Below are 16,111 nucleotides of genomic sequence, written 5' to 3'. Positions count from 1 at the left end.
CTAGTATTGGTGGGAAAACTGAGTTACGGAGCACAGTGATTTGCTCACAACTCCGCAGCAAGTAAAGCATTGAGAAAGAAAATCAGACCCTGTCTGTCAGCCCGCCGAATCACTGGGCACAACCACTTAGACAAAAAAACGTGTCCCTTATCACAGGGAGCACAACAGAAACATTAAAAATACAAAGAACAACACCAGCAACAGAACCATCACATGCGATTCACGGGGACCCTCTGTATTTATTGAATTTCGGTAATATGAGAGTAAGGCTGCCCAAGAGGGGTTCAGTATCACCGGATGGTGTACCTGTCCCACTTCTTCTCGGGGTCGTAGGGCTCCCAGCGGCTGGCGGGGAAGATGTGTTTGTTCTTCTCGTACCAGCTGCGCAGCACCACCTTGCCCGCGTGCGACTCGTCTTTCTCCATCGTGGCATCGCTCAGCAGCCGCACATCGTCGTGCACGTCGAAGCTGAAGAGTGGCCCACTCTTGCCCCGCGCCTTGGCCACAATGAAATCGTAGAAGGTGTGGTAGTGCGGCAGGATGAGGTCCTCCTTGACATACATGAGCTGCTCCACGCCTGCCGCGCGCAGCTCCCGGAAATCCCTGCGCAGCCCCTGTAGCGCCCTCTTCAGGAACTGCTGCACGGTGCTGCCCTTGCGCATGCGTACCGTGCGCCGGTGGCCAGAACCATCCCAGTAGCTGAAAGTGATCTCCACCTCCTCGCCCTTCACCTTCTCGCGCTTCGCCTCCCACTCCTGCCTCAGCTCCTCGCGTAGCCGGTTCTCCTCTTCCTCGCGCTCGCGGTCGGGCAGGAAGCTGGTATCCACATCGGGGTTCTTGCCCAAGTTCTTCTTGGCCCCACCACTGTGGGCCTCATTGCCCTCGGCCCTGCGGCCATCCTCTTGGTCGCCGTCATCTTCCTCTTCCAGAGTGAAGGACAGGTTGGAGATCTTCCGCTTGCGTTCGCGCCTTCGCTCCTTCTCCCGCAGCATCTCCAGCTGTAGCCGGCGCTGCTCCAGCTGCTCCCTCTTGGCCAGTTGCATCTCCCGTTCCCTCAGCAGGGCTTCCTGCTTGGCCTTCATGTCATTCAGGGTCACCAGGCCCACCGTACTGGACTTCAGCTCGGCCTCCACAGCGTCGTAGTGTGCTGAGAACTTCTTGTCCACCTTTGACTTCATGATGGTCTCCTCCGCGATGCGCTGCTTAAGCACCTCCATCTGCTCCTTCTGCTTCTCCCGCTTCTTGATCAGGTGCATGGCCCGGCCGGCCTCCCGCATGGTGCCCTTGTACTGCGCCATGCCTGCAGCTCAGCACAGTCCCTACGTCCTGCCCAGTCTCTGTCTCTGGTAGCCTTCTGGGTCTGACGTCAGATTCTGCAGCTAGGAACAAACAAACAAAACGGTTGGGAATCAAACCAGCACGGCAGCTTCCTTAGTGGTCTACACCAGCACCTTTTGATAGAACTTCCTCTCTGTCGGATGATTCTGTCTCTGAGGTGACCCAGTGTGGTAACTACATAAGGCCACATAAGGCCCTTGAGCACGTGAAAAGCAACTGCTATCACCAAGGGAGCAATTTTACTTCAAATTGAGATAGCCTTGTGTCACTACTGTACAGTGTGAGTTTTGAGGAGCAGCATGTGGAGGTTGACCTACGGAGCAAGCCCTACGGAGCAAGCTTTTATTCCACATGCTGCCTAGGTGTGTCTGCTCAAGCATAGCCATGCCAGAGCAGGGCACAAGAGAGCCTAGGCCTGGGCTTGTGAGTGCTGACCATAGAAAAATTGGAATCAGCTAGCTTAAATTCCCATTAATGTTATGGTCCTGGCAGGTCCTGACCAGCTTCCATCCCTACCACAGTCTTAGGAATGATTTCTGCATGGAGTCTTAGTTGAACTCACCTAAAGTACACAGAAGCAAATGAACGCTGGTCTCTCCCTCCCTTGCTGTGAGAAACAAGACATCAGAGGAACTGCATGCAGCAGAGGCAGGCTAAGTAAAAAATGCCTTCTCTTCACTTCAGCCAAAGCAAAAAAAAGAGACCTCCTCATTTAATGGACTCAACTTGAACTGACCACTTTCTACTAGTCCCAGTTCAACCTTCCTTACCCTTCTAGAACTCCACCATTACTCAATGGATTCTCACTCACACCCATGCACCCCATGACAACTAACATCCCCTTATTCAACTCTTCCCATACCCCAAGCTAGTCACCCATGCTCTCTGGAACACAGTGCATTGGCAAACTCATAGGACATCCCCTTTTACTTTCTGGGAGTAGATGGGAGCCAGATCTCCTCTGAGGACACCATTTCTCCACATAGCTCCATAGCAGTATTTTCTCTGACTTTCTACATCATACCAAAAAAAAAAAAAATCTAAATGTGAGATGTGTTTCGTCACCATTTCAATAACACTTTTACTTTCTTTGATATTGCAAGACGCTCTGTAGCTAATGCTGCACCCTGGCCTGCTAATGCGGTCACTGCTTGAATTCCTTGTCCTGCTAAGTCCTTGGAAATCATTAGCACATGCTCAGTTGCTGCCTTTTTCCATTCCAGCCCATTGCTATCCTGGGTGGTAGGAGCACAGCCCACCCAGCACCCTCACTTACAGTAACCTCTTCCTTGTCCACTCATTCTCCTATCCACATGGTGATATCTTAGCTCTTACGACAACCAACAGATTCTTCTTAAGTTCCCCACATAGTCCCTTTGCATTCATGTTCTCAGTTCTCTGGATTCCAACTGCCCTCTGTTAGCCCAGACCTCCACATCCAAAGGCCCCCTGCACCTGTCCATCATCACACCCTCCTATACTTCTGTGCTTTCCACCCACCAAGGATCAAACTTCTTCCTAATGCCTTCACACCTCCTGCCTGCTGAAATTCTAAGAAACCCTAATCCTGTTTAAACCTGGAGTCTCTCTCAGCCCTTACATCCAGGTAGTTGATTGACCAAGAAAATGAACAAGCTGCTGGCCAGCCTCACTTTAAATCCATGACTTCAGGCCTCTATGAGGACTCAATACCACCTAGAAACTCTGCCATACTGCCGCAGTGTGTCTGCTGTCCCACTCTTCAAGACAGATCTCATTCCTCCGCCATCTCCACTTAACCCCTGATGTGGCCCAGTGGCTGGGGATCCTTTTGTCCTACACCTCTTAGTTCTTGTAGCTATTATTTGATACCAGAATCTTAACCTCTCACAAATGTCATGACATATAGATTGCACTTGCTTTGTTAGATCGATTTAACACAGCACTTTCTCTAAATATATTATCTGGGAAAGAGGTTTCTAAACTCAAATTAACTGTGGAAAACAGGTATCATTGTAGGCGGATTTTTCTTTAGGCTGCTAGCTCACAAAAAAATGACACGGAGACTTGCTATGAAGGCTCTGCCTATGGCTTAGTCTTGTCCCAGTAGCTCTTGTAACTTAAATTAACCCATTGCTATTACTCGACCTGCTGCCACTTGGCTCGTGGCTTTTATCTCTCCTCCTGCCTGTCCTGCTTCCTCTGCACCCGGTGACTCCCCCTTTCTTCATTCCAGAGATCTGTCTGGAAGTCCCGCCTATACCTCCTGCCTAGCTATTGGCTGTTTAGCTTTTTATTAAGCCAATCATAGTGACATATCTTTACACAGTGTCATCAAATATCTTGCAACATATCATAGCTTAACTGTAGGAAACCTTTAATCTGCTTGCTTCTAGGAAGCAAGGTCAGGACATATGTGTAAAGGACAGAGGGAGACAACTCCATCCTGTCTCTAAGGTACTGCATCTTTGGCTTCAGTATCACAATGTATCACCAAAACACAGCTTGTCAGTTTCACCAGACAGGACACCAAGACATAACAGAAAACAAGGGAAGAGGTTAGGCACCTGTTTACATCAGGGTATGTGTAGTAGAGACCAAAAGACCAGAAACTTAAAATACCTTGAGGACCTGCACCTGCTGACCTCTACCTGCTTCTATTCAGTGCCTCCCAAGGTCCAAGCCATAGGTTGAGTATCAAAGCCCCTTGGAGCATTGTTTCACATCCAAATCATAGTTTTCTTAGAAAAGAAAATGTTTTACACAGGTCAGGAATGGCTCCTTTAACTGTTTACTTGAAGCAGAGTACGGTCATGTTATTTTATGAAGGAAAGGGTAGACACTGCCAGCCATTCAGCATCTTCTTCCAACTCTGCATCCTCTTTCCAGCTTTTCCCATGACCCTTAAAACTGGTCCAAATCAGAGGAAGGATGAGCCCACTCTCTGCTCCGGTAGGCAGTTCTAAAACAAGCCTGTGAAGTAACTTGGCCCTTTGCCAGACCCCCCCCCCCCCATGAGGCTTACTGGTGATCTAACACCACTGTGGTCTTGCTTTGACAAACTCAAAGCAGATGGCTTCTGTCCTTGGCAAGGGACAAGATAAGAATGAAAGATTGCTTACAAACTTGTATCTTCTCCTACCTTGGAGCAGTGGCAGCTGCTTCCCTGAGTCCTTTGTCCTGGGCTCAGCAAAGGCCACACTCCACATAGTCAATGCCAAGACCCAGTAGAACATTGTGAGTGTCAGAGGGGTTGATGCACCTAGGAACTGCAGAGTTGGGTGTGGGAAATCCTGTTTCTGGGGCTATTCTCTAGGACGGCAGCTGTGGGGTTCACAATAAGATGGGAGATTACCCTGAAATACCAAGGTCTTGGCTGGAAGTGGGTGGGGAATGATAGCCCAATCCACTTAGGAAATGAAATTCCAAGATATCAAGGTGCTTTAGAACCTAGCATTGACCTGGTGGGCAAGAGGGCTAAATACTCCTGGGAACCATGACTGTAAAGAAAAGCAGAATTTACATCATCAGTGTTTTCACAGGGTTACTATGGTGTCTTTGTTCTTGTCAATAGGGACAAATGTGCTATTTGACCCCATGTGAATTCGTTCCTTTTACTTTCAGTCATTTATTTGACAGAGAATTCCCTCAACCATTCAGAGCATTCTGAATGTCTACCTCTGTCTGCTCAGAGAACTACTACTCTGGAATACCCTAGAGCTTTTGCAAACACACATTTCTACTCCACACTTCATGGAAAACAAGACTGATTAATTCTTTTCCCAGCTATCAGGACCCTCCAGGGACCTACCAGCCTCAGAGGAGTTTTGATATCATCTGCAGTTTCCTGTGTGTATTTCACTTGGCTCATTGCTCTAGGGTTTATGAACTGGCTATGAACATGGAGGACAGTGCCCAGAGATGGGACCATTTTGCAATATGTACATAGAACAAGAAATCCACAAACTTTTCCTTGGACCAGCTTCTTGAGTTTCTGTTTGTTTGTTTTGTTTTGTTTTTCTAGACAGGGTTTCTCTGTGTAGCTTTGTGCCTTTCCTGGAACTCACTCTGTAGCCCAGGCTGGCCTCGAACTCACAGAGATCTGTCTGCCTCTGCCTCCCAAGTGCACTACCACTGCCGGGCTTGGACCAGCTTCTTACTGCCTCCATTTTGACCACTTTGACCTTTATATAGACTGGTCTTTTCCATCAGAAACTTCACTGTTTGTGGTAGCAAACTGAAAACCATTAAAAGAAAAGAAAACAAACAAAAAACTTGCTGGCCTTCATTCTTGCTACTCATCACTTTGATATGGGACTATATAAGAGAAAATATATAACTAGCTGCTTACAATTTATTTGGGTTATAATTGGAGATATGGTTTTAGCTAAGGCTTTTTATCCCCCATTAATTTTTATACATGCATAAAACACAGGCCATTCTTTTTGGCGTTTAGTTATCGAAGTTTTCACAAATGCCCAGGTGCCTGTGAATTTTGGCAGACTGTAGTCATTCTCATTTCAGAAACACCTGTGGTGGCCCTGAGATCCCCCTTTCCCATCTGCCTGAGGGCAAGGAGCTTGCTCCAGCCTTGGGGAGGCACTCTAGCTCTGTGCTGGGGTCCAGGCAGACACACAGCTGGAGCTGATAAAATCCTGAGCTCTGCCATTCTGTACCACCCCGACCTCCACACCCTAGCTGCAGTGCCACGTTCTGCTGTGTTACTATCAGTTATTCCTCAGTGTTGTGGTCGAAAGTTCAGTCTTCCAGACGAAGGAAGGAGGGATTGATTGACTCTTGATCTAGGGGAGATCTTGCTGAAGCTCTGTTGTAAAAAGCTCTTGGCAACATCTTTAACAAAAAGTTAAGGAAAGTGAAAGCAGTGGAGATGACTCAGCAGGTGGAACCCTGACGACCCACATTTGTAGAGCCAGATGGAATGATACAGGTCTCCAACCCAGCATTCCTGCAGTGAGAAGGGATGCAAAGACAGCAGTATTCTGTAGCAGGAATCTTAACACGGATTTATTTAGCTCAATGCCCTGAGTTCGGTCCTCAGCTGGGGGCTGGAGGCAAGGGGGGGGCGGGATGGGGAGACGGGGGACAAACAAACAAAAAAACCCAGTACCAGTTATTGGGGTGAATGCTGGAAGATCAGAGAAGCAGAACAAACCTCTGTTTCCTGATCCGAATGGATCTCAGCTGAACTGCTGCTCAAAAGCCTAAAAGCTTAACAGAGTTCTAGTTCTTGGTTTTACGCCTTATATACCATTCTGCTTTCTGCCATCACTTCCTGGGATTAAAGACATGTGTCACCATGCCTGGCTGTTTCCAGTGTGGCTTTGAACTCACAGAGGTATGGATGTATCTCTGCCTCCAGAATGCTAGGATTAAAGGTGTGTGTGTGTGCCACCATTTTCTGGCCTCTGTGTCTATCTAGTGGCTGTTTTGTTCTCTAACCCCAGACAAGTTTATTAAGGAGCACAATATATTGGAGGACACAATATCACCACAATATTCCCCACTGGGTAAAGTTCACAGGAAGTTTGCAGCCAGCTCAGCAGCAGAAACAAGACAAAGATTCTGACTCAAACTTTAAGATGGAAAGCAAGGATCAGCCCTTGACATTTTCCTCTAACCTCCACTTGAGACCACCCCTAAACACACACACACACACACACACACACACACACACACACACACACACACACACACACTTTTTAAAATTTTACTTACAGTGATTACACCTCTTTCCATGTCCAGTGCTATGGATTTTAGCTTGTGCACAATCATGCACAACAGTTTTCTCTTATCCTTGATTTTGCTTTTCAGCTTCAAGGGGCTGGACAGGTAATTCAGCAGTTAAAATCATTTAATGTTTTTGCAGAGGACCTGGGTTACATTCCTAGCACCCACAAAGCAGCTCATAACTATCTGTAACTCCAGTTCCAGGGGGTCCAACGCCCTCTTCTGGCCCCTGTAGGCATTTATGTATATATTGTACATAGACATACATGTAGGCAAATCACTCATCTACATGAATTTTCTTAATTAAAAAATTAATTACATGAACTCAACAATAGCCCAGAAAACATGAAATGGAAATTTCTAGAAATTAACAATTCCTAATTTTTTAACTGTGTGGTGTTTTGCCATTCTACTTGATAGTTTTGAATGTTCCTGTTGTATTCTGTGAATAATTCCTTCATGTGACATGTGATCTACAAGGATTTCTAGCTTTTCTTTCAGGCCTGTAGGTGTCCTTTGTAGAAAAAATAGTTTTAATTTTGATAAAGTCCATTTATCAGTTGTCCATGGGTCATGCTTTTGGTATTTAAACCAAGGTTATAAAATTGGCTTCTTATGAGCGCTTCTAAAAGTTTTATAGTTTTCCATTTAGATTTATGATGCATTCTGAGTTATTTTGAAATTCCCATCTAAATGCTGAACTTCCTTCAACACGGGCGATTTTAAGTAACTGGTCTGCCACCACAGTCAGTTCTTCTTTCCTTGCCTATCTTTCCCTCCCTCTCCTTACTCCTTTCTCTCTCTTTAGGTGCTAGAGATCAAACCCAGGTTGTCACCCAAGGTGTGCCATCTCTGTGCCACTGATCTACCACTCCAGGCCCGTTGTTATAATTTCTAGAAACAGTGCCTTCTCTGTGGGCTGTGACTTTATAGTGTCAACAGAAGAAATTTTGCCCAATAGAATATTGACGGTGATCTCAGAAGACAAATGGGCAACATTAGTGTGGTGGTTTGAATAAGTTATGGCCCACATAGACTCCATGTGTTTGAATGCTTGGCCCATAGGGAATGGCACTATTAGGAAGTGTGGCCTTGTTGGAGTAGATGTGGCCTTGTTGAAGGAATTATGTCACTGTGGGTGGGCTTTGAGGCCTCAGAAAGTCAAGTCAATTTACTCTCTGCTGCCAGCAGATCAAGACCTAGAACTCGTAGGGCGGTGGTAGTGCACACCTTTAATCCCAGCACTTGGGAGGCAGAGGCAGGTGGATCTCTGTGAGTTCGAGGCCAGCCTGGGCTACAGAGTGAGTTTCAGGACAGGCTCCAAAGCTACATAGAGAAACCTTGTCTTGAAAAAAAAAAAAAAAAAAAAAGACCTAAGTTCTTTCTCCAGCACTATGCCTCCTTGCATGCTGCCCTGTTTCCTTCTATGACAATAATGGACTAAACCTTTGAACTAAGCCAGTACCAATTAAATGTTTTCCTTTATAAGAGTTGTCATGGTCACGGTGTCTCTTCACAGCAATATAAACCCTAATTAAGACATTCAGCCAGGATGCTTGCCCCTGTCCATGGCACATGATGAGCTGTACTTATAACATTGATGTCAATGGGCATGACACCCTTCTCTCCAAATGCTTCCATAAGACAAGTTAAGGTGCCCATTCTGACACAGGAAGTCCATTCTTCAACATACTACTCCTAAGATGTAGGAGTTTCAGAGTTTATTGAAATAAACAAGAATTGTAACAAGAAATGTAACAAGAATTAACTCCCTGAATTTCTGCCAAGTCAAGGGATTATCTATAATCACCCATGGGGTAGGATTGGGTCTTTGTGCCTTAAGTGATTACACACCTTGTCCTCCCTGGCAGAACTCTGACATACAGGATTGCAGGATCGTGAAATTCCAAGTAGATGACATGCAGATGGTGGAAATGCTATGGGTTTAATAGGAATGCTCTCACAGACATGTGTTTTCAAAGTTTGGTCTCCACATTGTGATCGGAACATGAGGAGATAGGGCCTACCTGGAGGGAGTGGGTCACTGGGCTTGGGTCCTTAGTGGGTAGGGGGCATGTTATATCTGTCCCTCTCTTGTCCTGCTCTCCTTCCTGGCCTGCCAGGAAGTGAAGAGTTCTCTTCTGCCACACACTCCCATTGCCGTGATGTCCTTTCCAAGCAAGTGGGACCCAGTGACCATGGACTGAACCCTTTGAAACTGTGAACCAAAAGAAATTCTTTCTCCATTAAGTTGCTTCTGTTGGGTTGTAGTTGGGTGAGAAGCTAGCAAATGGAGATTGTTGCTTACATCTTATAATTCTGAGATTACCATGGTGACCACCAACTGCAGCCATCATGTTCCCAGGGTTTGCACCTAAGAATTGACTGTATTTTATATGCTGCCAAAAGGCCTTTAGCAAAGTGCATATTTTGCCAGGATGCAACAACTTATCTGTACAATACTTCCCAAGACTGGACCAAGGATCTATTTGGCAGGACTGCAGATGACTAGGTAAGAACAGTGAGGTAAGTTCTCACACTGATGACAGAATGATTGACATGGGTTACATCAGAGGAGGAAAGATTTAATGAGCCCTCAGATCCAGAGGACCATCTGTTACGGCAGGGAGAAGTGAGCTGAAGCAGCTCCCATCAGGATGGTGAGGAGACAGAAGAGGGAACCCCTGCACCGTGACCAGTCTCCCCACGCCACTCCCTTTCATTCCCTCCAGGTTCTCCAGCTCGTGGGTCAGGACAGGTGTCCCTCCGACATTAGTTGTACACACACACACACACACACACACACACACACACACACACACACACACACAGAGAGAGAGAGAGAGAGAGAGAGAGAGAGAGAGAGAGAGAGAGAGAGAGAGAGAGAGAGAGTGTGCTTCTCAATTCAATCAAGTTGGCAACTGAGATGATTCATCACAGATGGGGTGCTAGGTCGCCCGGCCCCTTGCTGCGGCAGCGCTGTTTTTCGTGCTCTCGGACCTGACTGTTTTACAGCTTCAGTGAGCATTTGACAACTGACTAAGAAATGTGCCATTTGAGTGGTGATTCTGAAATGCTATTGACATCAGCGACTCTAGGTGTCGCTGTAAAGATATTCCCTGCCACGTCTTTGTTTTCAGTTCCCTATTTAGAATCAAAGGGCCAAAGTTCACTCTTTACAAACCCCTAAGGCCCCCGGACTTCTGCACTTGGCAGTGAATGGAGTGCGGCAGGGGGGAAGTCATGCTGCCTGAGGTCTGAGGCTCCTGGTGTCCACACTAGGCTCTCATACCGACTGTAAAGCAAACTTGATATTTGGGGAGGTCACTTGTCTATTTTAAGGTTCAGGGTTGGTTGATTGGCTGGTTGGTTTTACTTCTGAACTCTTGCAATCTGAGACTTTCTGGCCCTTTTGATTTGGATAGGGCTAGGATTCAGCCAAGAGCATGGCTTCCTAACTCACATACTAAGTTTACCACAAGACATGGATAAAGAGAGCCCGTGGCCTGTTTGTTAGTGTTACACCTCTATCCCGGGGAGTGGAGCTTATTATCCAGAGACTCCAAACTCCAGTTTGTGGAGCGAGAGATGCAAGTCCACTAAAACATTAGCTTATAGGGTCCAATTAGACTTTGTCCATTCACAACAGTGCTAACCCGTTATCAACTCAGTCCAAAGGTGGATCCACAGGGCTGAGAATGCAAGGACCCAGGGTTTGGCAATCGAGGAGGAGGAGGAGGAGGTCACTGACCCGAGCAGACAGAGCCTGGTAAAGCACTGGGGACCACGGCTCAGACTTTCCAAGAAGCCAGTCAACAACTTTGGCAGGAACTTATGCTGGAAGACAGCCAAACACATCTCCATTCACCAGGAAGTCCCTTTGAAGCCTCTGCATGCCTCTTTTCTTGGTTGAGGAAGATATTTGCTTTTCTCTAACTTTCCAGGAAAGGGAAATTTTTTCCTTCCTTCCCTTCACATATTCATGTCTTCCTCTCCCAAACATGATTGCACCCAGTACAGATTTCCTAGCCTGAATTTCTGCCTGATTTGTTCTCATTTAACTCTTTATTATAAAATGAAACTATTTTGGCACTTCGTAGAATATTTTGGCAGTTTTGTAGAATGATCTCTTAAATGTGAGAAATAACTGTTAATATATAGGACTTTCTTCATGGACTTTGATTTATATGTTAGCATGCATTTTAATGTGAATGGAGTCATTCTATGGGTTGATAACTTCCAGCAATAGATACTTGTTTTTGCCATAAAACTGAAGGTTCTGATCTTTGAAAATGGACTCAATGGATTTTGTCACCATCTTAGTGTTGACATTTTAAACCCTATACTAATCATTATTATACACCTCTGAGATAATCTTCTGGTGCTTAATATACACTAGTTTATATGTATTATTTACTTGTAGTATGGATAATAATGATTATAGGTAACCATTATTAACTCGATGGCCCTGGCTTTGACCTTAAATTTAGCCTCTTGTCATATGTTGCTTAAAATTTGTGATCATGTATTTTACCACCACCCTCCATTTTTTTTTTTGCAGTGTTGGGGATGGAACCCTGGCCTCATGAGTGCTAGGCAAGCATGCTACTGCTGAGTGACACCCCAGATCCTTTTCTACTGAGATTTGTTCTTTTCTTATTGATTTACAAGAACTCTGTACATAGAGAGCACCAATCCTTAATCTGTTATATAAGCTTCAACTGTTTCTCCCCACTTGTTTGTCTTAACTTTACTTACGTTTGGAATTTTTCCAATATAACAATTTCTTATGTTTTCATTTTTATATATCTGACAGTCTTTGCTTTGATGAATTGTGAATTTTATATATAAAAAAAACTAGGTTTTTTATTTTCAGTCATTTGTTTCTTTGCATATATATTCTAGTTGAGAATCTGTTTCTGAACATACTGTAAGTAAATGATCTAGTTTCTTGTTTGTTTGTTTTTCTAAAAGAAGACACTAAATCAGAACAAGCATTTAGAATATTAGCTCAACCTGTTCTATGTCCTTTCACTATTTTTGCTACCAATGAGTAGTAGTAAAATTACCAAGCAGGAATGATTTATAGACCTGTAACTTATAAAATTTGTTTGCACACTAGCAGTTGAGAACCATTCTTTAAGCAGGCAGGAGAAACCTGCCTCAAACTGGCTTCAAAAAAAAATGCTTAATAATGCACTTATCAGAAACTATGCATGAGGTTTGATTCAGAAGTTTAGTGATTCCCCTCCTCTCTGCTTCCTTAGGCTGGCACTCCTTAGGGCCCTAAGATGATTCTAGCCATTTCCAGGGGCCACATGCTGTCTTATTTGATTACTTACGAGTTTGGACCCAGATCTCCTGACTGATTTCTTCTTATTCTGCCTACTTACTGTGGCCAGGGCAATGGTTAAAAGTGACAAACAGTCTCTTCAGGAAGTCAATCAGGGTCTGCCCTGGAGCTGGGGCAGCTAGAATAAAGAGCATGGCACATATAAGAGAAAATCATTTTGATCAACCATATTACGGGCAAGAAGGAATCACAGCCTTCTATTTTCTCTGAAGGTAAGATCACAGAACTGTTACCTTATAAGGAGACTATAATACCATGTCCCATGCCTCAAAGAAACTGCATTTCAGTCAGCTTTCCGTTATTAGAACAACATGCCTGAGATGATCAGCTTGTAAGGCAAGAGAGGTAGGTGGCTTTGGCTTATACTTCTAAGAGTTTCACCTCCTGGCAAATTGATCTCGCTGTGGGAGCACACAGCAGAGGAAGCTGGCGACTCCAGGACAGCCAGAAAGTAGAGAAGAAGAGAAAGAAATCAATGCTTCACAGTCTCCATTAGGTCACATTATTTAAGCATTCCACAACCTAGTAGTGTCAATCTGGGACCGAGCTTTTAACACATTCCACTCCAGATCCAAAGGACTGAACTGCTAGATCCCAGAGGGACTTTGGGAAGCTCTCAAATAAATCTCAGCACCATGGGATGGAGAAAGCACTTATCTCAGGCCTCCTGTTCTCAGTGGCTGATAGTTATTGTGTGGATATCGACAGTCCTGTGTGTCAAGCTCATTGCCTCTGCATTGGAGAAGTCAGAGAGAGAGAGTGCAGACAGTCTCAGGTCCTCAGCACGAGGCTGCTTGGCTAGAACTGCCTACTGATGCCGTGGCAGAAAAGAACAATTTAACAGACGCACATGAGGTATTCAGTATGTGACCTATTATAAGCTCACAGTAACAGACTTAAAAAGGTGAGGCTTTCATGGAATAGTTAATCTTGTCAACCAACAGGATTTGGAATTATAGGAGACACAGCTCTGAGGTATTTTCAGAAAGGCATAACCAAGGAAGAGCTAATTATCCTTAATGTGGCATTACCATGCCGTGGGCTTGAGTCCCAGATTGAGAAGAAAGGAGAAATACAGAAAGCCAGATGAACACAAGCACTTACCTCTCTTTCTGACCGACTGCCTTGTGTTCCCACTACCACACCTCCTCATCCTGATAAAATGTGAGTCTAACAATCAGCTACAATAAACCCTTCCCTCTTTCTTAAGTGGCTTTCGCCTGGTATTTTGTCACAGAAGTGAAAAGTAATCAATACCATGCACAAGCCCCAATTTCTATTTTTCTAGTCCATAGTTGATAGCCCGTGCCTGGATTATTACAACAATGCCCATAAAATATCTTCCTCATTTCTTCTAGTTTAATTACTCTGGGAAGCATTCCTAAATGACAATAAAAATGTTGATATTATGTTACTGATAAGGTTCATTAGTCTCCTTTGCTTGCAAGATAATGGACAAATTCCTTTGCTTAACATTCAACTTCCTTCACAATTGGTTACTAGAGTTTAAACAGCTGTACTTCTCACATCTGCCCCAGCTGGATTTAAGCCAATCCTCACCTTTTGATAAATGAGCCAAGATTATTCCTTCTGGTGCTTTTGTAGATATTGTTTGTTCTAACTGACACAGAAAATATGCAAAACATTGGCCAACTGCTATGGCAGGTTCTAACCAATCAGGAGAGAGGCTGGGCCAGTCAGGTGGTGGTCATGTGTAACTGCCGACTTGGGTTGACTGGTTGACTTAGCCCTGCTGCCTCTCCTCTCCAGCCAACTGAAATCTAATCCTTCCATAAAGATTTCCTGGATTGCTCTTGCTCACTTGGGCTTACTTACTCTTATAAATTAATTACTCATTGTGTGTAGGTTGTTACTAAGGAGCTTATGTGATGCACCAGTCTAAAATACTGGCACTCTCTTGACAGAATGATTTTATTGCCTTTTCATATGATAACAGTTGTGATCTAATCTACAGAGCAAACAGAAAGCTATTATTCCATCTAGCCTGTAGTAAGGCTGATCAGAATAACTTTGATATTTTGGAAAAGTTTTTTTTTTAATTTCAAGATTTTATTACTGGTAAGGATATACATTTATAGAATTTTATTTCTAAATAAATAAATAGAAAGCAAGAGAAAATATTTACTTCAGAGTTTCGACCCTCAAAGTGGATGGTTCTTTGTTTGATGTCTTAGAACTGTCAAATATGGGAAACCCTACATACACCCTCCACTGGGTGGGGGGACCTAGTAATTTCTTTCATGTATGTGCTATAAAAGTTCAAAGGATTTCTAATTTCTATAAAATGGTTTTTTGTTTATTTTATGATTTTATTTATTTATTTATTTATTTTTTTAGATAGAGTCATCCTATGCGGCTCAGGCTAGCCTCCTCTAACTTGCAATCTTCCTGCCTCGGCCTCCAAAGTGCTGGTATTGGATATGTCATACTATGCCCCAACTCTTTGAAGTGCTCTTCAAATAGCTGTTGGATAGAATGGTTAACAACCTTTTAATCTGTGTGGCGATTTAAAAACACGGTCCCTAATTTCTTGACACTCCCGCTGAGGAGCCTTCATCTCTGCCCCTTGAATCTTCACAGTCCAGTGAGCTGGCTGTATCTACAGAGAAAGCTTACTAATTGCCTCTTTCTTTCTTTCCCAGGCTATTTCCCTTTGGAGTCCGATGTCCCCTGTACAAAGGCCAGCTCCAGCATCTATGTCCTGCACTGCAATCAGAATGACAATGCCTTGACAAAGAGCCCAGCACCCCAGACATGAGCATGCTTGTCTCCATTCGATCAAGCCTCTGACGGCTGTTAGGCATTGGCCTGTTAAGGCAATATTTTGGGAGGAAGAGTTGTATTTTTTGTTCTGGGTGATGAGACATGTAATTGAAACCAAGCTGTCTAAGGGTGATGGAGCATCTGTGAGGGTGATCCTGGTGTGGTGGAATGGAATCCGTGTGGTATGGAATGGGTGCCTCTTGGCTGTAGTAGTCTCTGCTATTGGTGATGAGACATGCTACTGAGGCTGGGCTACCTGCTCTTGGGAAAAGTCAGGGAAGTCCATGGGAGAAATCCTGGTGGAGCTGTCTTCCTTGATGTCTTAGGAGGTGGTATGCTTCCTTGATGAATGTGGTCCATTAAGAGAGAATACACAGGGACTGCCCTAATGGCTGATGGACCAAAGGACATACCGAAGTCCCTGAAAGCGCTGTGTGTGGAACAAGATTCTCAGGAAGTCTGGCAGATTTCACTGCTACTGCAGGGGGTGACAGGGCATACAATTGAGGCTCAGCTCTCTGCTCAGAAAGAACTTGCCCACATTGGAAAGAAAATAAAATGTAGGTGCCCACCTTCACCCCAGCCTCCAAATTGGCAGGCAAAGTGGAGAAAGGCGGGGGTGGGGGGGGATGCTGAACTGACTTAGAAAAGAGAGAGAGGAAAAATGAGACATAAGCATTGGCTTGCTGTTTCTTATTGCTTGGGGAGGGCACAAGGAAGAGAGAACAAATTAGGTCTGTACTAAAACTTGGACCACACAGGAAGAATCAGGCAGTGAGGGGAGAAAACGAGGTAGAAATGATGGTGAGGAAGCCGAGCATGGGTGAGGCAGTGTGTGATACATCAGTCCACTGAGCAGGATAGGACTGGTTTCTCCAGAGACTCGAGAAGATGGAAGCAAATTCAGCA

General features: G+C 44.7%; 1 protein-coding gene and 1 long non-coding RNA gene across 9 annotated transcripts; one reads left to right on the top strand and one right to left on the bottom strand.

Annotated features, from left to right (window-relative positions):
- Positions 1-219: 219 nt before the first annotated feature.
- Positions 220-14,127, bottom strand: Fam50b (family with sequence similarity 50 member B). 7 transcript variants are annotated; one of them, XM_076573162.1, is made up of 4 exons: positions 13,979-14,035; positions 12,652-12,844; positions 1,901-2,016; positions 220-1,379 (listed from the first exon to the last, which is right to left on the bottom strand). In XM_076573162.1, exon 4 carries the CDS (start codon positions 1,296-1,298, stop codon positions 291-293), a length of 1,008 nt encoding a protein of 335 aa, XP_076429277.1. In that variant the 5' UTR covers positions 1,299-1,379; positions 1,901-2,016; positions 12,652-12,844; positions 13,979-14,035; the 3' UTR covers positions 220-290. The 7 variants fall into 7 exon arrangements, with proteins under 7 accessions (XP_076429277.1, XP_042134265.1, XP_042134264.1 ...); XM_042278331.2 differs by lacking the exons at positions 1,901-2,016; positions 12,652-12,844 and adding an exon at positions 12,408-12,536 and having other exon boundaries at positions 13,979-14,052; XM_042278330.2 differs by lacking the exons at positions 1,901-2,016; positions 12,652-12,844 and adding an exon at positions 12,459-12,536 and having other exon boundaries at positions 13,979-14,045.
- LOC143273456 (uncharacterized) lies at positions 9,399-15,779 on the top strand. Of its 2 annotated transcripts, none has more exons than XR_013051557.1 (3): positions 9,399-9,577; positions 12,631-12,763; positions 15,082-15,779. It is a non-coding gene; the product is annotated as an uncharacterized LOC143273456 (long non-coding RNA). The 2 variants fall into 2 exon arrangements; XR_013051556.1 differs by having other exon boundaries at positions 9,399-9,591.
- Positions 15,780-16,111: the final 332 nt, after the last annotated feature.

Source organism: Peromyscus maniculatus, chromosome 5 (assembly GCF_049852395.1).
Source record: "Peromyscus maniculatus bairdii isolate BWxNUB_F1_BW_parent chromosome 5, HU_Pman_BW_mat_3.1, whole genome shotgun sequence".
NCBI classification, from domain to species: Eukaryota; Metazoa; Chordata; class Mammalia; order Rodentia; family Cricetidae; genus Peromyscus; species Peromyscus maniculatus.
The sequence above is the reverse complement of the archived record's forward strand: the minus strand, read 5'-3'. Positions and strand labels throughout refer to the sequence as shown.